At 39.1% G+C, this 26,496-nt stretch overlaps 1 protein-coding gene across 2 annotated transcripts; it reads right to left on the reverse strand.

Moving 5' to 3' along the window:
* Window positions 1–6,567: 6,567 nt before the first annotated feature.
* On the reverse strand, window positions 6,568–25,580 carry LOC115754555 (myosin-6-like). Of its 2 annotated transcripts, XM_030693610.2 has the most exons (39): window positions 25,270–25,580; window positions 23,286–23,399; window positions 22,955–23,098; window positions 22,703–22,848; window positions 22,469–22,625; window positions 22,325–22,383; window positions 22,065–22,224; window positions 20,746–20,895; window positions 20,532–20,668; window positions 20,273–20,419; window positions 20,007–20,108; window positions 19,650–19,707; window positions 19,424–19,525; window positions 16,888–16,925; window positions 16,614–16,740; window positions 16,324–16,494; window positions 16,105–16,236; window positions 15,878–15,987; window positions 15,740–15,800; window positions 14,736–14,913; window positions 14,399–14,604; window positions 14,035–14,154; window positions 13,406–13,504; window positions 12,441–12,653; window positions 12,177–12,316; window positions 11,907–12,021; window positions 11,778–11,822; window positions 11,598–11,681; window positions 11,327–11,497; window positions 10,342–10,497; window positions 10,030–10,221; window positions 8,925–9,053; window positions 8,768–8,838; window positions 8,591–8,690; window positions 8,407–8,463; window positions 7,920–7,976; window positions 7,529–7,609; window positions 7,360–7,442; window positions 6,568–7,118 (listed from the first exon to the last, which is right to left on the reverse strand). In XM_030693610.2, exons 1-39 carry the CDS (start codon window positions 25,270–25,272, stop codon window positions 7,004–7,006), a joined length of 4,530 nt encoding a protein of 1,509 aa, XP_030549470.1. In that variant the 5' UTR covers window positions 25,273–25,580; the 3' UTR covers window positions 6,568–7,003. The 2 variants fall into 2 exon arrangements, with proteins under 2 accessions (XP_030549470.1, XP_030549469.1); XM_030693609.1 differs by lacking the exon at window positions 25,270–25,580 and having other exon boundaries at window positions 23,286–23,405.
* Between the last annotated feature and the right edge of the window lie 916 nt (window positions 25,581–26,496).

Raw genomic sequence — 26,496 nt, forward strand, 5'->3', positions numbered from 1 at the left:
AAGCCACGAGCACATTCTCGTTTCGCGTCATTCAGTTTTCCCGAGAAAATGTGGAGCAGCCGTATGAGAAAAGCGTCGTCCCTCTCTCTCTCTTTCCCGCTTCCCCCCTCCCTTCATTTCGTTTCCCAAAGAGTCACTTACCTCGGAAAACTGAGACGAGATTAGGGCCCAATGTCTGATGGTTTATTTTCCCAGGAAAATTGATTTAATATTTCACAGACTTTACCTAAAAATGTGTGCCCGAAAGTTGCTTGACAAAAGTATTGATCATGTTCCGAAACTTATTTTCTTTTAAATTCGTGACATACCTATATTGAAAATTACTCGGTTTTAATTCTAAGTTATTATCGGCACTTATTAACAAGACCCTTAATTTATTTTACTTACTAACAATGATGTATTAATATCTTCTTCCCTATGTTTACCGACGCGTTGACTTGGAGTTTAAGGCGTTTAGGCACGCATGAGAGGCATTACCTAAGGCCGGTTTTTGCCGGGGTCGGAGGATTTATCACAATCGTGGAGTGAGGAATTAGTGATGTCACATAGGTTAATTAACTAATTAGGTCAATTGCTTCCACGACCGAAGTCTCGTTTCCCGGAAGAAGAAAGCCTTGTTTTAAATTCGAGTTCATTCAAGCGAATCGTGTCCCAAGAGCATGAACCTCTATAATCTCAATAAATAAACAAATAAATATGTACATGATGCATGTTAAATTCACCAAGGGACATTTTGTTGTGTCCTTAGCCACCTGCATTCTTGCTTGCAGCAAATAATGTCTTTTATATGGACTTCACTTCATATAAGATGCAAAAAAAGGCTATGGAGGATTACCAAAAATGCCCTAAACATATTGCAATTGTGCTCAATCGGTTGTAATTTTTTTTTATAGTTCAGTCCTAAATCTTTTGTATTTATGCTAATTCAGTCCTAAACCTATTACAATTGGCTGGGCGAGGCCGAAGACTTGCTCGAGGAAGAAGAAAGGGGAGAAAATAAAAAGAAAGAGAAAGAAAAATAAATAAAAGTAAAAAATTAAAAAAAAAACGTTAAAATATTATTAAGAATTGTCCTCGTTAGGGATTCCCGGTCAAAAGTGGCCGGATGGACTAAATTTATACAAATGTAAAAGGTTTATGATTGAATTGTCATAATTGCAATATGTTTAGGATTTTTTTAAAGATTTTAAAAAATATTATTAAAAATTATCTACGTTAGCACCGGCTGTGCCACGTTAGCGATTCTGTCACGAAAATGATAGCACGACAAGACTAGAATTATGGTTAATTATTTGATTTTTGTTTCAATTTTTTATTTGTTTGAAAGAGATTTCCATCTCGTTGCAGATTTATCTTCCTATGTGAGCATGTGATTTGAGCGGCTGCTCATTCATTGCAATGATGTAATGAACGTGAGGAAACCTTGTGCCACGCTGCTGACAAAATTTGACCATATCTTATTCCAACTCTATGGAATTAATTGACAAGAAATTTAATGTTGCTGTCTCTTCTCATTTCTTATTAATATTAATGATGTGGATGAGAAGCCTGAATAACTTTGTCAACTGTAAAAACTGCAGGAGTTCAATGAGATCACATGTTTAGTGCACATTTTGTATAATGTGATACTCAGCTTCATGGAGCAAGTTTGACCACAGAATATCCAGTCAAACGAGAGAGAGAGAGAGAGAGAGAGAGAGAGAGAGAGAGAGAGATTGGATAAACAAGATCGGACCACATGGAAATGGCAGACGAGACAATTGCGACTTGGAGTGAGATTAATGTAACGAATGAGAAAAACTTTAGCAAGAAATCAAATTGATGTGGTCAAATGATGCTTTTCGCTTTAAGTTTGATTAACCAAACAGCTAACATGTGCAACAGTTAAAATTTGCATCCCTTGACCAACTGTAGCGACCTTCCCGAGCTGGGCGTCAAAGGGGTTGAACGGATTGTTAAGCGGGGCATGGATAATCTTCTCGCTAGGTAGCGCTTGCCCGCTGCTCGGACTGCATATAAGCAAGAATGAAACACTACTAAATACTTACAAGATGCAAGACCGAAAAGTTCAATGTATGAATGGAGGAAAAACATAAAAGAACATAAAAAAAAAAAATGATATTCGGGCAAACAATTTAGGTGTCAACACCGAACCTTTTATAAGCCGTTAATGGCAATCTCATGGTTTGCGTTCAACACGCATCTCCACAAATTTTTTCATTCGCGGCCAAACAGAAACAGATGCCAGTGATCATTGCTAATCAAGCCAAAGAAATTCTACTCTTAATTTTAACCGAAAAGAATAGAATACGACGAGTTTTGCATTTGAGGATGAGAGTTTTCTGTCTCGACGTGAACATCTAGAAAAAAACCAGAATATTAGATTGATTGGATACTTTGTGACAAAAATTAAGATCCTCTTCATTTAGGGTGTTTTTCATTGTTCAATTTGTTGAACCCTCCTAAGTAGTTGAGATATCGGCGACTAAACAAGAAAATGGTCCAATTAAGCAAAATTACCTTAACATATTGTGTTTGTCAAAATACCCTCAATTTTTATAAAGATTGCATATCGATTGTCATAACTTGTTATCTCGACTCTAGCAACATCACTGGCAACTGCCGCCAAGACGACCACCGCCACCTTTGGCGAATGTGCACGTAGGCGGGCGCACGCGTGTCAAGGTCAAAACTTGGATGATTTCGATGACATTATTTGTAGCTACTTTAATATAATTCTCCTTCCATTCGAAATTGGACACATTTTTGTTAAGAACGCGGGTGTATGACATTTTTTATTTTTATTTTTCATGGTTGGGTTTTTTTTTTTTTTTGTGGAGGGTCGGATTCCTATCCTAAGGAGCTTGAATTTACAATATGGACTCATGACGACGGGTTACTGTGCTAATTACCCTCGAAACAATAAATTGATTAGGATCGTACCCCATATTATCTTTAAAAAGAGAGAATGATCAAAAGGGTTTGTATACATTTTCGATTCGAACACCTACCTAATATCGAAGATCTTAGGACCGCCCAAGTACAGATTGCTTTCATGAGCACATACGTACACGAAATCGGACGATCCCAAAGTCCAAAAATCAAGGAAGGACCGACGAAATCTCCGAGAAGTACCACTTGTGCCAAAGGAGCCGATGTAACCCTGGTGAATGCATGCATGCATGCAATTGCTTGCTACAACAGGGCACGTCGAGGCGGATGCTGCTGGAGATCTTCATCTAACGTCTCTGGATTATATATGGGGAAGTCAAAGACGCACTCAATAATACATTCTGAAAGTCAACCACAAACTGAAGATCAAATGCAACTTAAACTTCTTCTTCATCACCCATTCGTTCAACTCACTCAACGGTCCGACTCGCTCCCGCCGCATTCATCTTGGATGGTAACCACACATTGCACGAGCAAGAAGATGATGATGATCGGAGATAATATCAGAGAGAGAGGGAGACAGAGATACGTTCGAAATCCTCCTCTCACCGGTCTGTGCGAAGGGGACTTGAGAGCGAGAGACTCGCCCACTGCTTCGCCATCGACCCAAGTGAAGACAAATCTTGAGAATGATGTGGCTGTGACTTGTCTTTCTTATTACTTCTTTTTTTGTCTGATGACTTTGGTGCCGACTGAGATACGAATGCGACTTTCGTGGAAGTGACCGCGTCATTTTGTACGCTTTTGTATTTCGTTTTATACAATGGGATGAATTTTTTTTTTTTTTTTTTTTGTGGGCTCCTAAATGGGATGAGCTTCAGCTAGGGGTGATCTGTTTCCGGGTGAGCGATCCCCACCCTAGAATCGGGAAACCCCGACTAAGGACCAGTTCTGATAAACACTGACAACTTTCTATCTCTTGAGTTAAGTAGTCCGAGAATACAATCTGGGGATTGGGTTGGCTGCATTGCGGTCGTCTTAATTTGAAAGAAGCCGTTCCAAAAAGATAGCGAAACGAAGACAATCAATTTCCATCAACCTTTCAATAGTCGCAAGATTAATCTCCATCTCCACGTGACTTGCTTGGCTAGGGATGGCCACGTGGCATTTGAAGAGCGAGAAAGACTATCGAACAATTAACATCGAGAATTCGGGGGCACACAGATTTCAAGAAGAGCTTAACGTTTTCCATCGTGAATCCCTTTCGTAAAATGTCCACGTCGACGAGCTTTTTTCTCATCTTCGTAGCCCAATCCGTCAGAGCCGTCCGGAGCTAAGAAGCACCCGCCGGGAGATTATAGGCCTATTGGCGTCTCTCTCTCTCACCTTTCGGGAAAGGGGAGGAAAGAGCGGAAATCCGAGTCTCGCGTTATCGCGGTGAAGAAAAGGGAGAAACTCATAGAAATTGCCAAGCCCCGATTGCAGACGAGACAAAGTTAAAAATGATAAGCACATTCGAGTTCCGTATAGATTTCATCCGGAATATGAAACTTGTCTATCGTAACGGGTTCCTCATTTTTTAGAACTTAAAACGTACCATAAATAACTTGGACTTATGCTATTACAAGCTCCAGGGGTCCGTTTCAAGTTATATCTAAGTTTCACTTGTATTCTTAATTCCACAATTGTAATGGATCGTCATTTTTAGGATGCAAATGACAACCATTCTCTTCCCGAATAGATTTTTGTATTTTTATTTGCTTGGACAAGTTTCGAGCAAACACACGCATTTGAGAACAACACAAATTTCTATTCCTAAAGCAGAAATTCATTTGATAACAACATAAAATTTCAACAATTGGGCGACCGGCAACGCGTGAACGGCAACCGAAGATTGGCGGCGGGCGAATGGCAGCTGGGGATCGAGGATCGAAGACCGGCTAACGGCAACCAGTAGATGGCCGACGACTGGGGAACGACCTTTGGGCACTAGAGACCCGTAGCCGGGGACTAGAGGTTGGCAATCAGAGGGCAGCAGACGACGAACGGTGGTCGGGGACCGGAAATAAAAACTTAGACTAGTGATTCCAAATTATATATTCATAATAGGACGTCATAAAATATCGTAAGATTGTGCGAAGACATATATCAAGAAAAACACAAGAACTTGCTACAGGATCTAGGTTTCAAGTTTCACCTCCCCGTCTGAATAGGTTTTTCAATTTATCATAACCCGAAACAAACCCTTCATGCATTGAAATTTGGGATCGGACAAGTTTCTCACCGGCCCGATTGCAAGTTTTACCTTGAAACATGCTCTTCCCACCTTAAATTGTCGGCCAGAAGAGAATTTTGAAGACGGTCGACTGATGAGACTGTCAAATTCGTGTGTGGCTGAGAAGCATTCAGTCTCCTACGCATCCATTGGCGCCCCAACGAGTGGGGGACCTAAAGCGATTGAATAAAAAAAACAGCCATTGAAGTCACCAACCCCCTGGACCAAAGTTGAAGAATGTTCAGGTGAACACCGACGGGCTCCCACGTGGGGGCCCGTCGAAATCCGAGGCCCAATCCCATTCCCCAACCACGAAGGCCTATCCACTCATCCGTACCTCCCGCACGTGTCGGCCAGCAGCCGCGGCGCCAGGTGGCGGGCTGTCGTGGCCTGTTGGACCATGCGAGAGTTGCAAATTGATCCTCAAGATTTAAGAGAGATCACAGTTGTACTGGTTTGACAAATTTTTCATGGGCGGGTGGTCCATTGGGGGTCCTAAAGATTAATGAAAAATTCTGGTCCCGAAGACGTTGGTGAGAGACTTGTATTGGTGATGTTGGAGTGGGATGGGAAGCACAATGGTTTTACTTAGTCGGAGGGATTTGGTTTGGGCTTTGCTTCAAAATGAGGCATTTATTACTCTCACGAAAGACATTGTGTACCTATCTTGTGACCGGGATAAAAGTCAGGATGTAATAAATTTTATCCTATATGGTGTTTTTGTTGCTCAAGATAGGAAATGACTAGTTGAAAAAATGATATTACGGGATCAAAAAATTCACATGTCGGTAGTGAGATAAAGGTGAATAGGATTCTTATCTTTGTGGGAAAAAAAAAAAAAAAAGGTGGATAGCCTCGCCGGCCACTGGAAAGCCCACAACTTTGACCGTCAATCCTCATCGCCTTCAACCACTGCCCGGTTGTTGTCACCTCGGAGCACAGGTTGTCATTGCCGCCAACTAGCCGATCGTGTTCCCCAACCATAGCTTCCTGATCAGCACCTCCACGTCCGCTCCAAATCTGACCATGTGAATTCCTCGTGGGATTGTAGAAAACGCGTCATTTATTTTCGAATCTCGACTTTTAGATGCTTGCAAAATCGAGCATTCAATGGCTTTCAAGAGTCGATTCCAGCTGCTGCAATCAAAGAGTGGAACCAAGGACAATGTACATGAGACCGAAGAGATAGAGATATTTCTTGGCAATATCCATTATGGAGCTCAACGATATCCCCTCTGAATGTTGAAGATCTGTGATTGTGAAATCTAGTGATTCAAGTCGGCACGATTCAATCTCACTAGTGTAAGAGAATGAAATCCTCTATTTCGCGCGTGCACGCGCACGCTGCCAATCACAATTCATATATAATCTCTAATTGCTGTGTATAATGCAAGTAGCTGTAATAAAACATAACCACAACCAAATTCTCATTGATATCTTCGGTTTGTGCTTTAACTTTGGTACAACAAAGTCTAGGTGGAGAGTGCAATTACTCAAACCACCAAACAAATGACCCATATACAAATTTGCCATATTACTTCTAGCAAGAATGGTGGAAATACCCCAAAAGAAAAAAAAAGGAAACCAAAAACAAACTCAATCAAAAACTATAACCCTGCCGTTTTCCAACTATGCACATTTTACAAGTAGGATGTAATTAACAAATAAATAAATAACATGTCGGCAGGGTATGATGCAGGGCAAGAATTAGACGCCCCCAAAGTAGATAAGGAACAAAAAAAAAAATTTACAATCGCCATTACTTTGCCGGAATATTTTGAAAGCACCATGGAATGCCGACGAGAAAATCCAAGGATGAATGCTATGAGGATCCTTTTACAGGTGCAAAAATTGGAAGGCTGGAATTTCCAGAAGCTCCTCCGCAGGCTTCACGTCTTCGAAATCCTTTTCTTGGAGTGCATTGGAAAGTTCATCAACCGAGAAAGGAATGCTGCATTTAAATGAATTAATTAGTCGACCACAGCAATGGCTTATTTAGAAAGCAGAAAATAAAAGGAATTGTCACTATTGGAGGAGACGTGCTACTTTTTTAACAGGGAGGGTAGCTTCTGAATTTATGTTTTCACATCCAGAAATGAGGCTGTCGTTTCTTAAAACTTTCTTTAACCGCATTAATTGTAATTTATTGAACTTATAGAAATGAGAGCACATTGTGCTGAAGTCAATCTCACCTAGAATTATCGTCCAACAAAAACGAACTGCTCACGGCACTGTTGGAATCTTCGGTCATCAGTACTCTCATGCTGGAAATTACCTGTATGACACATTAGGCGATTCTTGGGTTTAGCTAAAGAACTACAACATGGCATTCGAAATGTAACCCATCGTGATAGTACTTACTTCAGGAGACACGCTTTTGGTATTGTAGCTATCATCCCAGTAAAGTGTACATATTCTGTACAGCTGCTGTACACTCAACACCTGAACAAGCAGCGAACCAACAGATTTAAAGAGAGATCGAGTGAGTGTGCACTATCTATATGAAAAACCCGGCAAAGAGGACAAGCGAGGGATGCAAGTAGTTTTGCAGGTTATGGAATTCATATACCAACTCTAATCAAGGCAAACAAAGTTTTTCCAGTTATTTGCCATAAATTTGCCTTGGAAGTCACAGGACATTCAAAGGCACACGTGCTCACGAAGCGTGCCTTTTTTTTTTTTTTTTTTTTTTGGGGGGGGGGGGTGTTTGGTTTGTTTAGGGGTTGTGTTCGTGTTGTTGAGAGAGAGTTACCGGGCATAGATCGTTGATGATTTCATCATAAGAAATCCTATACTTCTGATGTATAACCTGTGGATAAAGTTGCATTGCAGGCAAATAATTAGATGAGAAAGAAGCAGACGAGTACTCCAAAGAATAGTATGATTACCAAGTAGTACAGACATCTAGATGACAGAGCCAATCCATGGATGACAAAATACCTACCTGAGATTCCCCTTCACACTTCATTAATAATTATTTTATTCCTCAACAAGAATGACAGACGTTATAAGTAGATATGCATGGTAATGGAAGTTAAAAAACAGATGCTATGTCAGTTCTGCAGACTCAACTGGAAAGCAAGTCCAAGTATGGTTTAGGCATTTTTTATTTAAGTCTTTAAACCTAAACCAGAAACAGCAAGCATGCCTTCTCCACAGAAAGTTAACAACACAACCCAAAAGGAAAGACAATAACATGGATCATATAAAAAATGTGTTTTAGAGAGATCGAAAGTTACCAAGAATCCTACAGCCTGTCTAATGTGTTTAAGTTCTTCCCAGGACGAGCCTGCATACTGCAATTAGTGATACCAAACTGTAATTAGTAAGTTTACACAGAAAGAAAACTTCACAAAGAGGACAATGAAAAAATTCATTGCAAGATAAAATAAAATAAAATAAAAAATAATGGTACACAATTACCTCTTCTTTTGCTTGGCAGCACCACAACTCCAACTCAGCTAATCCAGCTTTGACATATTCCCCATTGCTAAAAGTACAACACTCACGGCGTAGAAGAAGACTGAAATTTCATAGGCCAAGTACACTGATTAGGACCCCCTGATCCCCCAATAATAAACGAGAAAGGAAAAAGTTTACCTATTGAATAGTTGCACGTTGATATATGAAAATGTCTGGGAGAAAATCTTTTGAACCAGAATTGGAGGCACCTAAAAGCAATAAATTATAAGCATACAAAAAGGTGCACCAAACTTCATGTGGCAGAGAACAGTAAACGGGACATGAAGTGACATACAAAATTCTCTTTCAGAGTACAGAGAAGAGTGTTCAAGCACTCAATGATGCTCTGCCAGTGACCCAAAGGAGAATCCTTGCCAAAGGACCGTCCAGATCGCAGTACGCTTCCTTTAGACGTTCGTGGTGCCTAAAGTGCAGCATGAATATGTCAGCATCAGTTAATATAAATCAGAATACAAGAAACATACTTAATATATATATATATATATATATATATATATGCATCTCTGGCAACAATGCAAAATGTTGCAAAAGAAAAGGTAAAAGCTAAAAAAAAATCTTGGCCACCAGAGGACTTATGGCGACCAGTTTAGGATTCCAACGCTTGCAAGCTCAGCAACTCACACAGTCCTCTCAGGAAAAGGAGAGTATACACACATAAAGCAAGCAACATTTTACGAAAAATAAGGGGAACAAATTCCTGTGTAAGCATAGGTTTTGAATGAATTTCTCTATTCCAATTTCCTGAGTAAATTTGGCTAAAGGCATAAATTAAATCAGTGGAATCACCTACGAAAATACCAAACTGCATCCAACTGAACACTTCACCATAAAACCACTGAACTATTGATAAGCTCAGGACCCCACTACTCATCGTATTTGGTTTGGTATTGCACGGTGGTGATATGCATTTTGTCATTCCAACTCAAACTATGGTAAAATTCTATCAAGCAATTGTACAATCAAACTACATGCGAAAGGTTACAACAATTGCAGTCTGGTTGTATAAGTGAAGTATAACAGAAGAGTATGGTATGATCCATTCTCATCTACAACAATCTTCAACTGGGGTGCATTGCCTGATAATTAGTTTTTTTATCTCTTCCTCATCCGAATAAAACGGAAGAGCTTTTTAATGAACAGAGACCAGCGAACAAATCTTAGCTGTCATAATAAACCTTAATCATAAGTGCAATATATGAACGGGCAAGGATCATCCTTTCAAAAAGAGTGAAAAACTGTGAAGCAGTTAATTATTTCTGCAGGGAATAACATAGAAAAGCATGCATAACAGCAAAGGAAGCCAGGCAGCACAAATGTACATAAGACCATCTTGCCTTAAATAAGATTTACATTGGAACAAGGAAGTCATTTGGATATACCTGGATACAAAGGGAAAGTAAAGACCCAAGGTCTTTCTTCAAGTTGTCTCTAATAATTCCGTAAATTTTCTCCACGTAAGCTGTGAGCTGTTGCTTAAAAAGCAAAGCTGGGTATTTCGCCTCGACTTGGCGCACTGTTGCAGCTGCTGCAGCAGCGGCAAGGTTTGCAGAAGAAGGGGATGAACGAAATCCCTGAGCATAAAATGTCCGATTTTTAATAATACACGGAGATTATGGAGATTCAGAGAACTATGCATCGCAATGTTATAGAATACTTAAAAACTAATGGGGCGCTTGAAATCCAACACGTACCATGGTCATCCTCCCAAACAACGAAGTTGGAGCAGGAGGCTTCCGATGATTGGTGGAACTAGTAGATCCAGCGGCCTTCAGACTTCGTTGGAGCAAGAACAACAGTGTGGACGTATTTGATAACCAATAGGCCATATGATCATTGCTATCTTCGCTCTGCCAGTTCAAAAAAAAATAAGAAACACATTGTCGCTGTCTTAATTTCTAAAAATTCCTGAAGATGAAAGAGAAAAATCAATTTAAATCAGATAGTCATACAAAATCGATTAATAATGATATATCCCCGGAAGTTTCTTTAAACGATAAATTTAGGAAAAAACAAAGAATGACCTAAATTAGTATTTCCTTTGTGCATAATAAAATTTCATTCACATAAAGCATTTGTCAACAGCTTCTCGTTATTTCTTTCTTTCATAGCAGGTTTCCATTAACTCAAACTTCTGACCTGTTTACAATTTTTATTTCACCAGTACTCTCTGTGATTTAAATTGTTTAGTCTCAAACCAAATTTAGATTTCTGAATTTACATGGCAAAAGAAAGTGTAAATTTAGATTGATATAGGTCTAAAATCATATCATTTTCTACCCTTATAATATATGTACGACGATTATGACAGTTTGAACTTAAAGTTGACTTAAAAAATAAAAAACAACTAATATGAGCAAAAAATTCAGCTAACTGGACAATAGGCAGAATCACCAGCTAAACTTACTCAAAAAAGCAATCAACAAACAAGTCAATGAAAATCAACGGAACTGGTGAAAACAGCATTGAATGAAGCTAGCAGAGTACTAATTGCATCTTCTAGTAAACAAATAGTGTATGCATCGGATGTAACTTCCAACGTGAACAGATGAAGTAGCGTTTTTCATAACATTTTCGAAGTACATTAGAAAGGCTCGGAGAGATAATCTTATGCTATGTTGATTGCCTTGAGGATTCTCATTACTGAGACCCAGTTATGGATGATTTCATTTGGATTACCTCAATTGCAGAACCAATCATCTGAATGAGTCGATCAAATACACTAGTCCTTTCAGCTTCAAAGGACTTCCAGTGGAGTAGAGACTTATAAATCGTAAATGCTGCTATAGGCTTCCCCTGGCTGAAGCCAATGTTCTTCACAACACAGTTAATAAGAGCATCGATGTTCTCCTACAAATTCAGGATATTAAATCAGCAAAAAAGAAACACAAGCTTACCAGGAAGAAAGGAACGTCAGAAAAGGCACGCCCTGATTTACGCAGGAACATACCTGTTGGCGTTCAATATGGGATCTCCTAAATTTGCTGTCCGATTCTGTACCATACTTCTTCACAGGTGTCGCACTCTGTGGTTCCTGCTTATAAAGATTTTGAAAACAGATACACCAAGTGAGATACAGTTATGCACATCCAGAACAATGAGTAGAGATGGTAAAGTTGAGCTTTATTACATTTGTTCCATCCTCCTCAATTACATGGTGGCCATTTTCCAACATCTGCAATTTAAAGATCGCAGTGTGTGAGAGAGAGAGAGAGAGAGAGAGAATCACAATGCACAAAATTTTGTTATGCATGTTAACCTGAGATAATGTCACTGGTGAGTTCTCCGACAGCTTTTTCACAGGTGAGTTCAGCAATGTTTGTTGCCGAAGTATTTGGTTCTCAGATTCCATGTCCGAGATTTTCTCGACAAGCCTACAGATAGGAAGAAGAAAATGTCTCTGACATGAGAACTAAGGAGAAATCCTAAAGAGGAAAAAGAAGAAAACTGGAAACCAATTGACTGGTTTAACATGGCATCATCCATTTTTAACATGGATAGCAACCATAGCAAGCAAGATGAAAAGAACCTTTGCATATCCGTCTTCATCTTAACTATCTTTGACTCTGCGTCCAGAGCTTGCTTCAGTCTTTCTTCACTAATCTTTTTTGTCTCCTCATACTTTTTCTCAGTATCATCAATTTTCTTTTCCAGAGAATTGACCAAACCCTGCAGTTTATGGAAAAGGCAATTCCCTATATAAAAGATAGGACCTCTTACGAGCATATTAACATTTTATGACTCTCATAAGTAGATGATGGTGAACATGCAGATACTGCTCCAACTATCTTACCTTGAGTTTTTCGTTTTCACTCGAAAGCTTCTCCATCATTGGATGATCAATGACTGGAACCTCCTGGATAACAGGTACTATCTCTGCTGCTCTTTTGGCAGCCTCTTGTTCCCTTAAAAGCAACTCTTTGGTTTGCTTGAATTGAAGTTGTATGTCATTCAAAGCAGACTGCAGTTTTGCATTTTCTTGATTCTTTGACTCTTCTAAATCAGCCTGCAAAATTTTAGCAAAACGAATAAGAAATTAGGGAGTGTTTGTTTGAGCGAAAGAATTTTCCGAAAAATAGCTTTCTGGACTTTCACGCGTTTGGTTTGCTGAAAATGACCAATTGACAAAAAACCACTTACGGTCAAAGAAACTAGGCATGCTTAAAGTTAGGAAAATGAATTCCCTAACTTGAAAAGGGGAAAACTTTTTCCTGAAATATGATTTCTTGAAAAATGCTTTCCTTTATCATGAAATTTTCCCCCAAAAAAGCACACCCTTAGAACTTATACGATAAGTATACGCCATGAATAATTGCCTGAGAAACTTGTTACTGCTTCTCAACAAATATCTCTGTTTTTAAGCCGCAAACCAACAAGATATGAAAGTTTCCAAACGTAGCAATAAATAACTAACTAGTTATCAAGTAACTTTTCAATGACTAAAACTCACAAAATAATCAAGTACTTTCAGTGGCCTCTTGCTAAATAAATTGCCAAGTCACACCAAGGTTATGAGATGCCTCTTATATTTGTCCAAGGCCTTAATCTCGCATGCATTTGAAATGAGACAGCCAAACCCAGTCCTTATGCTGTGAAGGAAGACCTTCGATCAATGAGAGGCACATGTATAGCCTTGCTCTCCACGCAAATGAAACAGCAATAACACTATCGGACCTTGATTTCAGCAAATAAAATCCAAAACTAAAAGTTATACCATAGCTAACAGAGACCTTAAGCATAGAATGCCATGGAACTTACTCTCATGCGTTTCTCCAGTTGTAATCTCCACGTAAGTTCTTCCACTTGCTTTTCTAACTTATTTTTGGCGGCTTGAAGAGCTCCAGTTTCCCTGGCGGCCTGTGTAAATACAGGAAAGAAACTATTACTAGACTGAAAAGGACAGGCATGGTCTCCAAATTTTCAGAAAGACCACACAACTAGAAAAGAAGCATAGGCAAGGAATGCAAGGCAACTTCAACTGTTTATCAAAAGTCCAACATTGAAAATGAGTCCAAGAATTTGACAAGTCAAACATACAACAGTGATAACAGAACAAGCAAGTGATAACGTCATTATTTGGCACACTTTTCACTATCCTTGGTGATTTATTTTCCCACACAAATACCACCATTCTATCCACTCCTGCCTATCTCTTTCATCAACTTCCAAAATAAGATTTTCCTACTAATTCAATGTACCTTTTTTCCTGAAAAATTGCACTTACTACACTGTATCGATATTCTTTTGTGGACAATTGGCAAAAATAAAATTGCTATCATGACTTATACAACAGATATTACAATCAGACGAACAAGTCTAACTGGATTTCAACTAACAATGTACCAAACGATCTGAAAAAGGTCACAACAAGAAAGAAGACAAATCACCATCTTAAGCTTCCGCAGTTCTCCACGAGCAACTTTCCTTCTCCATGCACACTGAGTTGTAATTGCTGCTTTTTTAGTATCCAAATATTGGACCCGTGCCAAGTACTTGCGACAATGACTCTGGGAAAAAAAACAGAGAGATTTTTCCAAAGTTATATCAAACAGAAAAGAGATGTATGGCATACCATATAGATCTGTAGGTTAAGCAAAAAAAAAATATATCATTATTTAAAACCTTTTACAAGGAAAACAGATGACACGAATAGTAGCACAGAGAATAATTGCTCCGAACTCCTTGGTTGAAGCAAAAGCTTGGACTGGCAAAAGGATTGCAAACCCCTGTGGATGAAAAATGGACACCTACCTGAATAACGATGGCAGCTTTGATTTGCTTTCTCAGTCGTAGCTCGCATCGAGAAGCCATCCCACGTAAGCCTGTCTGTATACATATGGCTGAGGAATACAAGTCCTTGTATGCTTTTCTAGCAATATGCATACGCAAATCTTTCTGAATTCTGAGGCAAGCAGCTTCACGTCGCATACTCTCATATGCTTGACGTGCAAGTTGTCCTGAAATTGGCAAAAGAAGAAACTTCAGGCATCAAATACTCAACCAGTTCCCATGTTTAGTATGTGACATGACCGAAATACAGACTCCCCTAAGTAAAAGAGACAATTATTGACACCAACTGAGCATATACCTCGGCAAACAGCTTGAATAAGCATCGTAGACTTTCGAAGCAAGACAAAACTTCGCCTTGCCAAATAAGAACGCGTTTGTCTCTGAATGATACTTGCCGATCTCCCTAAGACCTCAGTCCTACTAGCATCTAATTCTGCCATTTGACCAGCTCTGAGAAATACTTTTGTTTTACCAATCTGCAAATGCAAATTATATCTTAGTTCACGTCCCAAATTTTTATCCAGCGCATAAAAAATCATTGCAAGAGACGCATCGCATTTCCCCATTAGAAATAGTAAGTGATCTTAATTTATGGCTGCAAACTGATCTACATGAGTGAGGCCATTGTGTTGTCCTTAGAGAAATAAAAAGTCACAAAAAGACAAATGACTCTCATCAGTCACTTGAATGATAATGATAACTTGTCACGCAAACACATGTAGGCTGCTGCTTATACCAATTTTACATCACGTACATGGCCTCCACTTTCCTCAGGTTGCCATTCAGCCTCTCTTCTGTTGTTCCCTAATTTCTCTTGTGTTATATCTATATATACACGATTGCTCTCTGAATAACAGAAACTATGCAAAATCACTAAGGAAGCATGATTACCTCAGATGATGCAGCATCATCGTGCTTAGACAAGAACAGAATGCATACATGTACTATTTCAATAGAATAAGAAGCACTGGTCACTTCATGCAACTCTTTTGACACAATGCCGAACAAGACATACGTTTGTATAAAAAAAGAAATTGAACACTAATGATAGATGAAAACATAGCTTTTGTTTATACATGCTGGTATAGATTAAATTGCCAAAAGGTTTCTAAGTTTGGCTAAAAAAATCAGCAAGTATCCTGTCTTAGGAGAACACCACATAGAGGGGAAAACCAAGGATGAAAGCAATAAATCCTGCAAAGAATCCTCAAGGGAATGTGATCTCCTGAACAAGAATGTAAAGAAACATTCCACTGCGCCATCAAGTTCTGGAAGCAATTTTGAATATCTATTACTCCATACCTGATAGCCCTTTAATCCCACTTCCTCCAAAAGCCTCTTGCAGATGGTAACCTCTTCGGAACTGTCACCGCTAACAGATCAGTTCAAGAGGCACAGTGATAAGTCATAAACAACAAGTTACAAAAAGATTCAAGTTACCTGCGGTCAAGAACTTGAGGAGCAAGAATCCCAAATCGGTCCACAAATTCAAAAAAGGGCCGTCTTGTTGGATATCCAGCACAACTTATCCTAATGGCCTCCATAACACCCTAAAGTGCAATATTGAGAGAGAGAAAAAATAGTTGGAAAGAATTCAGAATAGCAGCAGATTAGTTTGAGGCAACTAAACTTGTGCCAAGGCAACTGAATTCTAGTAAAAGTACTACCCCACAACGCAGTTGCTGTAGAACATTTTTACTCTCAAAAATGGCTGGCTTAAGAAGATTATTTGGCTTTACACATCGTATATAATGTGGCTCGGTAGCACTCAAAGTTTCAAGCAATGCTTGTAATTGTTGCTGCATGAGTCAATAAGGACGCTATTAGTAAGACATAACAAACGATGAAGTCCACAATCAGGCATAAGAGATAAAGCAAACATCAACCTTGAATCGAGATCCTATTGACGAGAACTTTGACTTATTGGAAGACTCCTCAGCCAAAGGTGGAAATAATCCAGAAACAAAAGAACATTGAGAAGCACTCAGGAGCGCTTGATGTTCTGCAATAACATAGTCTTTGTTCTTGTCCAAAAAAAGTTCAGTCTGATAGGTTACCTGCAACATGAGATCAGCAATGTCTGTTCTTTAAGTCCCATGAATTTTCAGTTTTCTCTGCTGATTCTACAACTTAAAGAGATATTACTCTAATAAACCAAAGAATAGACCATACTCACATCTCCAGCATAATGACAAATTGTAAAGTCAGTCTGTGACAATTTGGGCTTGCTGAAGCGTTTATGGTTCTTAAATGTCTGATAAAGCTTCTGAGCAAAGGTTTCATGCGTTGATCTGGGAAACATACTACAAATACAAATTTTGCACATTCAAACCGCAGAAAGAGTCAAAAAATTAAACAAGGATTGCTAGTCTTCCACGTTACCACATTGATCTATGTCACAGCGCATAATAAAATGGTTGCAGTGGATATTTTTCCATGATATTACTCACCAGGCTTCATCAAGAAGAGCGATTATGCCACCAGGTTTCTGTAAATGGCAACCAGAAAGAATGTCATGAATAAATAAGAGCAACTGAACATACTTTGCTTAGAAGTAAAATAAGAAACTGTGCAGCTTTCTACAAAGCACTTAAGGAGGATATTCATAAGTAATGATCGAAGAAAAAGCTACTCATCCTGAAAACGCCAAAACAAATTGTTGATCCATATTTCCTATGAACCTTTATGTCCTAGTCCTTTGTAAGCTTTATTGTTAATTGTCATGGCGGAGGTCACGAATGGGAAAATGAGGGGTTATACTTGTATTCCTAGATTACTGATGATTCCACCTTTTTTATCCACTTAATAGTGAAAGTACCTCGTGCAATGTTTAACAATGCTGAAGGTACTCCCAGATATCAATGGCCATACTGTTGAAAAGCAAAGAAACCCTTGCCAGATTTCAGCTTGAAAATACTGTCAATATATTTTGTGACAACCTGATTCTACAATTCATAATATATACAAGGTTCTTCTAGGTGATCATTGTATGCCCATAGCCACTTGTTTTCCTACCTTGCAATAGGAACTAAGGGGTATGCAACTGTTGAAATATTCACACATCGCTTGACTATTGGTCTTAAATGCTCTTTATATTCATGTGGTCTCCCTCCACCTATCAGCATAACATTTTGGTTGGACTTTCTAACATGGCATCAGAGCCCGTGCTTTCCCTTTCACAAATGTGCGTGATCAAAATTCCACATGCATATGTGTAGTCAAATTTTGACGTGCCGCCGCTCGTAATCCAGCTTGCACGTGAGAAAGGGTGTTGAAGTATAATCCCACATTGCTTGACAACGGGTCCCAAATGCTCTTTATATTCATGTGGTCTCCCTCCACCTATCATTATGCTTTTGGGTTGGACTTTCTAATAGCAACATAGTCAAAAATGGCAATTTGACTCATAAAGTCGCTTTGACCATAAAAGTAAAATTGAGAAAACAGAGCTCAAAGTCGAATAATTTATCTACTGAACTCAGAGTAAAGTAACAATTTGATTTGATAAACTCGCCAAACTCGTGAGTCAACTCATATGAACTTGGTTCTGATTGAACGGGCTGTTTTTAATTTGAGGTGCTTGCTCCTCAGACTTTTGGGCTTCTTTAAAACCCAAAAATAAGATAAAACTCTCCAGTTGGCAATGAAACACACTTTCATTGATAAGGGAGTGAAAGGGAATTTGATTCCCTGAAAAAAAAACAAGGAACTGAGAAGGAAAAGATGAAAGAAAATCCAATCTGCTTTCAGATTAGGGCACAACAAAAGGACCATCTAGGACTCTTGCTTTCTCTCTCAACTGAAACAAATGGAAGATCCGGTGTCCCCAAATAACAAATGAAAATGCCACTTCATAGCAGCTCTGTCAACGGAAAATGGAGCTAATGCCGACAGAAACTGATTTTTTCCTTCTTTTACAACAACTGAGATTGCACATAGTTTCAGACTCTCAGATGCAATTTATTAAAGAAAATTGTAACTTTTTCTCTCCCTTCCACAAGAGTCCAAGAAATCTCCCTCTAACTAGCAAAATTTTCGTGGTTATTCTTTCACATGTTATAGGTAAACAATAAACTACTATAGGGCACCAAGGGGGTCAAGTTAAAATCATATCTGGGTACTTGCAAAATTACTGAAGAGAAATTTATTTTCTGCTTTTTCGTAGTCTAGAGCTTGCTACCAACTTGCATGCGACTCATTAAACATTTTGCATGTACTTTACAATTGTAAGATTTTACCACTGTACAATTGGATCTTGCGATCAGATTTCACAAGGACCCCACCAATCCTAGGTAACAATGCGAGTTGAACTACCTTAGTCTCATGGCTTAAAGAGTATACTCGCCTTTTGATAAGCATATCAGATGACATGAGATTCCATTTCCACTCTTTGAAGGACTCGCATGTCTTTGTCAGCTCGAATTAAGTAGAAAAGAATTCTCTGGTGGACCATTTAAAAAGCATTACTAGGTAGGACTTTTCAGTTGTGAGCCACTTATCAATGGGTTTTTGTTGTGTTGGTAATTATAGTGTAAAACAATGTCTCAAAAGTCAGAAGAGAAGATATTTATAGTGTTTCCACAATTTCCTTTTGCACAAAGTGATTTTATAGTAGAATGACCTGGCTAAGAATAAGTTGCACACTGACATTGGAACAAATGTCTTCAACTATAGGTAGGTAATATTAGAGGTAAGTTGTTAATTTTTACTGTAAAAATAAGCTAAACTGCCACAGGAAAGAAGATTCCTTGTTGTGCCATATACAAGAGTTACAGCTACACTTCACAAGATTGTCATCAGAGTCATTTCACGTCTGGATGCATAGTTCCTCTTCTCAAGAAAAGTAAGCAATTTGAAAAGAAGTTATCAACTAAAAATTCACCCCAGTCGTTAGGAAACTGAAGTAGGCATGCGGATAAATTTTAATTGAGACTTGTTTTGCATATGTAGTTACCCTATTAACAAACATATGCCAATGCTACCCACCTTTTCTATAAGATCTAGAATATCTTGATTGTCAACAAAATCAATGTAGCTCCAATCAATTTCTTCTTTTGTGTACTCTTCTTGCTCCATTTTGAACACATGCTGGAAAAGGATGTGAAAGCATCAATAATCTGCTCAATGACAAGTAAACATACAAGCTATCTACAAGTGTTGCTGAAATGAGAAGGACAAGAGAGAGAGAGAAGAAAAACCATGGGAGGAAAACCTGGTTAAAATGTTGCTGAAGTTTCTCATTTGTCAAATTTATGCAGAATTGCTCAAAGCTGCAAGTCAGACAAACACCCTCCAAATTTATCTTCGCATATTAGAATTCATTAAAGTTATACATGCCTTAAACAACTGTGACGTGAGGTCTTAGCAAATATCTACAAGATGAGGCTTTCAACCAACCAAATGCATGGAAAACAACATGATATCCAAATTAAGATGTCATCTTCAGTTATAATAAATTGGCGTCTTGCTCTTATGATACTTAAGTTGAGGAAGCAAGGGTGTAAATGGCCCACAAAAAGGGACTAGTTCCTGTAATTGATAATCACCGAGGCATGTATTAGATAAGCACCTGTTTGTCTTAAAGCTCTCGAACCCATATATATCGAGTACCCCAATCAAAGACTTGGAGTCAGGATCTTGACCGATGGAATTATTGATCTTATCTACAATCCTGTGAAACAAGGAAAAAATAAATCGTCATCCAGACTTCACTCCATTTCAACAAACGCCAAATACTAAAAAGAAAAAGGAAGAAACACTGACTACAAGCAAAACAATGAGAACCAAAACAAAATTTAAAATATCACAATCTCCAAGGATGCTTCAGAAACTCACCAGTCAAATAACCTTGAGTACACAATTCTTGCCAGAGCATCTCTTTGGCCAACTGCAGAATCTGGATCCACAAACTTTGTTATGGTTTCATCGCGAGTTACAATTACACGCTTGCAAAGCGAATCCTCCAGTGCCTTTGTATCACACCTGAAAAGAGCTCACACTTAGGAAGCTGCAATTTTTTGCATGAGAGCATTAAAGTGTAGACAGTATAGCATGTCTAACACTCATTCCATCGGTACATAAGATGGTGTCGTACATTAATAGCTCAGCTGCAGTTTTCAAATGAAACCAAGATTTTTCATCCCTGGGTGTTGAGGAATCTATTTCTTTTCCCTTCACAAATTCAATGTTCCCAAGGTGAAGAATTGCAGCCACCACTCGAAATATTGCGTCCTGAAAAGACACAAATAAATGAAAAAAGCTAAAGGGGTATGTGCTCCAAAGGATCACTTATGATTTCTCTCATATACCTGCTCATGAGGACTTATGCCAACAATATCCATTGCTCTCCTAGTCGCAATGTATTCCTTTGAATCATCAACACCATCCAATGCAAAACAGTTTGATTGATTCAGATAATGAAAGGTTCTTGGGTGTCCTAGCTTGAACCTCTGAATATCCTGTAAAAAAAAAAGTGAACTATGAGAATCTTCAGAGCCAAAATTTTTTAAGAGCTCTTTAAATGAAAGGAAACAAACCCTCTCCATATCACGAAATTTTTGAGATAGAGATAGCACTGTTTAGTGTGTCCTTAAAAACCTACCTTCAATACTTTTTCTGAGAAGTCCAGAAATAAAGTCACTCCTTATCTTACTGTGAGTGGAGTATATGGAAAAGTACAGTTATGCATGAAGAAAAACCAAAATAAGAAACTTAGAGATGATAACACATCTTTGTAGCATTCATATTTAAGGAAGTACCAAAGGAAGTGCATAGCCCAATAAATTCAATTTGATAAATAGTCACAAAAACGAGATTCTCATTGAAACTGAGCTTGCCACCAACAACCAGCAGCCCCCCCAAAACACCAACCCTTTTCCCTAGGGCCAAAAATTTCTGCTTTAGCAACAAATACCCAATCCCAAAGGTTAGACAAAATGCCAACCACTAAAGTCCTGATTCCTGAAAGTAATGGCTAAAAAGGAAGCAGAATATGGACGATGATGGGAAAACAGATAAGAGGGTCTCGGATTAATATTAGATGTTGTCAAAAATACAATTTCCATATGGAACTCACAGAGAAGCTTGCTCGCATTGAATTCAACAAACCACACCACATTGGGTGCACTAAAGGATATAGCCTATGTGGGGAAAAGAGCTTTTGCTTGAACCAAACATTCAGTGACAAAGTCTTGAGTTCAGTAATAAGTTCACTCGATAAAAATGGAAATTTACCGAAAAAAGCACATAGCTCATACTAAACTCCTACTTACCAATCTTAATTGGAGGTTGATGATAAGAAATTGCTCTCATATTGAAACATGAGAGTGTATGAGGAGATTATTTTTCATTACAATCTATCTGTTTATTTCTACAGAGAACAGAACATAGTATCGAACATAATATCTAGCCAAGATATATTGCAGTCAATTTAACCTACTTTAGAAAGAACAAACCATCCATTATTCTAGTATAATACAGTTTTGTCCCTCTCATCTCTTCTCACAGCTCCTCTCCAAAAGTCATGCACTTCCATGACATGCTTTGCTTTGGTAGGATAAACATAAAAGGACGAGAGCTCTGTCTAAGCAACTTGAAAGAATGCTTGATTGGAAATCTAGATTATTACCTCCTGAGGTGCAGCACAAAGCATATAGAAACAGTGATAGTTTCTCTCAGGATCAGAGATCTGACAAACACGTGACCTTTCCAACAAATAAGTTCTCACAGCAGCCCCAGATATCCGTCCCCTTTGGTCAAACTGAATCTCCACAAACTTACCGAATCGACTGAAACATAAACGGAGAAGATGAGATGAACCGGATGAGGTAGCGAAGGTTCTGAGCATATGCAAAAATATTGTATGTTCATAAAGAAAGATAATCGCACCTGGAGTTGTTGTTCCTCACGGTCTTGGCGTTACCAAATGCTTCTAGTACAGGATTAGACTGCAAGATTGCAGTATTGTAAGTGTATGTCGAGCAAGTCACGCAATTGTAGAGGCAAATACTCAATATTGGTTTGCTTAATTACCTCCAAAACTTGCTGCTCAACAGTTCTGCCCTCTGCAGCAGCTCGCCCACCCATATAAGCAAGATAACGCATAAGTTGCTTTGTGCTCTCAGTTTTACCCGCCCCACTTTCACCACTAACCAAGATTGACTGACTTTTCCTTTCATTGATCATGAGTCTACACATATCAATAGCACTCCCATTACATATGAAGTAGAAGGTCATAGAAAGTCAAATATCAAGATTAAGCAGCACCTGTAGGCAGCATCTGCTATTGCAAATGGATGTGGACTCAGCTCCCCAAAAGCTGCCCCTTTATATTGAGCCATCATATGGGTATCGTAGAGATGAGGTAATTTCGTAAAAGGGTTTACAGCAATCAGTATATTTCCCGTGTAAGTCTGAAATCATCGTAAAAATAACAGTATCTTTGGTCAGCACCATCCGTTGGACTCCTCCAAAATCAGTTCAGGAAAAAGGAAACAACTTAAAGACAAGACAACTCACGTATATTTCATTCATATCATATCGTGACCTCAAATTCTGCAGAACTCCCGGCTCATGTAAATAAGCCAGCTTTGTCATATCATCCACTCCACATGGTGGTGCTTCAGTATCTTTAGCATATACATCTGAGGCCTTCACATGGACCTGTAACTCCACCAAAAGAAGAAAAAAGATGTATTCCATCCAATCTCTGAGCTTAAGTCTACTTGAGTTGCTAGACATGACATTGGCATATGCAAGCAATTTCTTCAGCAGATTACGGAAGGGTTTTTCAAGGTAACAGAAGAAAAAGACAAAATTTCAGAATCAAGTTATTTGGCAACATCCATACCGTCTTGCCCGATGAGCAGAGGACTTTCAGCTCCGGACCTTTAACTTCCACAACTTCACCATCTATCCAAGCCACATCAGGATCTTCCAACCAAACAAAAGATCCAGCAGCAGCCTGCATGTAGACAACAAAAATTAGGGAGTCTAGTAATATTGGTTCATTGAAGCCTCTATAAATTAAGGCATTGTAGAATCAGCTCCCTGGGTGCCACATCAACACAGAAGAGCTGATGCAAGGTTAAAGCAAACAAATTACACGTCCCAAATAGAACTCCAATTAAAGGTAACATCAGAGTTCTAATGAACTTAAAGCACATCCAAAATAGAACAGACACAGATAAAATCTACACTACAATTGATTCACATAATTTGTTATGATTCAGAAAAGTGAAAAGGAATCAGTTATAACTGGATGGAATGTGAACTTGGGCAAAAGTTCAACTTCCTAAAACATCATTCTAGGCTAAGAAAACGTTCAACAAAAGTACCAAACAGGAGAGATAACCGGGTTTCTATGTTTGGAAAAACTATTTCCTCCAAAGTTGAAATTTGCTTGCAGTAGAAGGCATGATCTCTACTTGCATCTACGTGTGAAACAGACATAGAGGCTGACGACCAGGTTTTTATGTTGGGCAAACTATTTCCTCCAAAGCTGAACTTCGCTTGCAGAAGAAGGCATCATCTGTACTTGCATCTATGTGCGAAACAGACATAGAGGCCGGCCAGCATATAAGCACTTAAAAATATCAGCCCTTCCCAGTACATCTGAATAGCAATGTATTTACACAATTGAAGCAAGAGATACTAGAGATTCAAATGCTTTGTGCTAAAACTGGGTTTCAACAAGTGAGCAATTTTCCAGAGAATGCTGCTTAAGCTAAAGAGAATATTATCTAAGGTGGCAATAAGGCTACGAATGCTTCAAGGACAGGGTGGGCAGGTAAGCACCAATATGTAAAGAAGATGCCTGCAGTAGAGATGAGACTACTTGGTTGGATATGCCAATACACGAAAAACAAGAGGATTAGCCATGAAATAATTTAAGGAAAAGTAGGTGTGGCTCCAATGAGGGTAAGCCATAAGCTCATTTGAGATTGAGTGGTCATGTTAAAGATATAGAGCACCTAGAGCTTGCAAGAAACTGGATAGAAGTACGAACCCAATGCCATAACTGGGTATTTATAGCCAACCACACTTAGTGGGATAAGGCTTGTTTTTGTTGTTGTTTATAAGCAAAATTTTCTGGAGATTCAGTCAAGTGAAAAAGTACATAAGATTTTTCTCTGTTTCCCTCTATAAAATAAAAAACATGATAAAGAAGCCACGTTATTAACAAATAAACTAAAAACAAATGAATGCCAAAGTGTTTCGATCGAGCCCAATCCGTTAATCTCATTTTCCTAGAGAATTCATGTCATACTTTGCCAATCTACACTTTCCAGTCAAGCCCAAATTCAAGTCAAACCCAGCTTCCACTGAAAAAATTTATGGTATCATCAATCTTTCTGGTTTCATCAATTGATGAATCAAGTGGATGTCCATTGCCAGTCTCATCCCAAAAATGTGGCCGAAACCAGCAAAGCAAGTGCCGCTACAATCACCCAAAATGTCCAACTTAGAACCCATTCTGATTGACAAACCATTTCCACTCTACCATAGTCTAGTCAATTTAAGTCTTTCTCAAGCAAACCCGCTCTTTCATCATCGTCAAAATACCGAACGCCACGTTCAGATTTGCGAGCTACTACAATGTAGAATGGCATATTCCGGAAAACACACAGGAATACGATACTATCGGGCAGTTACATTGCCCGAATCATTTAGCTAGCAGATAGATTACTCCATAGACTGGAGAAATAAGTCAACAAGCAAATCCAGCCGAAATTTATTCGTCCACGAAAAATCGAAAACAGAATCCGAAAACTCCGAAGTCCTTAAGACAGCTGAAACCAGAGAAGCCAACAAGGATCAGACAGCAGTCTTACCATTTTGACCGAGCTCGATCTAGTCAGAGACTCCTCTTCCCTCTAGATCTGCTTCCAATCCTCCAAACAAGGATCATCCAATCGACCCCCCTAAAAGAAACTTCGACTCCTTCGTTCCTGCAGTAGCTTCCGATTCACTCCTCCAAAGAAAGACAATCACTTCACAAATCGAACAGCTTCAAGCTCTTCGACAGAGAGAGAGAGAATATCGATTCTTTTCCGAAGCTGCTTTCGTGTGCTCTTTGCTTTTCTCTGCCTTTTTTCCTTAATTTCTTCAAAGGTATTTTTATTCGGGCGTTTGCTTCTTCTTCTTCTCCTTCGTCTTCCCTCCCACCTCTTTGGGCCTTCTGTCAAAGTCGAGACTCGTGAGTTTTATTAATTACGATAAGCTTGTTATTAAGGGTTTGATTAATACATTTATAAAAACGCCTTCAGAGTAATTTTCTTGCGTGGAATTCCGACATTGACCTTGGTACGCGTGGGTTATTACCGACTTCCGTGGGGACAGCTCACACGCGGTCAGATCGGAGTCTCTCTCCCCTCACCGCCCGCGAGTTATTGCCCGAATGTAGCCAAAACTCGAAATCTCGGAGGCGGTAGATAATGGTCGGAATTATTGCTTACTTCTTTTTTACCCCCGACAAAAAAACAAGGAAAAATAATTAATCTCACACTTGGGGCACGCATGGCAATATTTCTGCTTCAGACTTATACTCCATAAGTTGATTTTTTATCAAAGAAATTCGTTTTATAACGTTTGAAAATTTCTACTTCATTTTTAAATTTTTTTTAAATTTATTTAAAATATAAAAATTATTAATTTTTATTTAATTTTTAAAAATAAAAATATATTATTTATTTTTTACTCCAGTGGCCAAATACAACGACACGGTGGTGGTCACAATGGTGATTGGCAGCGACCGGCGGTAGACTACGACAACCGGGCGGGGTGATGGGTGATGGTTGGCCATGGGGGGTGGCGGTGGTCGACGGGCGGCAGCCAGCAATGGGTGGTGGTTTAGGGGGGCGGGGTCGGCGGTTAGCGACGGTTTGGAAGGCGGCCGGGGGAGGTTTCTGGTGGGGGACAAGGAGCGATGGTTGGCGATTGGCGGTGGTCACGGGTAGCGATGGGGGTGGGCAAGGACCGGCAGTGGTCAACTGCGGCGGTTAGCGACGGCAGGCGGGGTGCGGTGGTCGGCGGTGGGCAATGGCGGAGGCGAGAATGGT

This window comes from Rhodamnia argentea, chromosome 1 (assembly GCF_020921035.1).
Source record: "Rhodamnia argentea isolate NSW1041297 chromosome 1, ASM2092103v1, whole genome shotgun sequence".
NCBI lineage: Eukaryota > Viridiplantae > Streptophyta > Magnoliopsida > Myrtales > Myrtaceae > Rhodamnia > Rhodamnia argentea.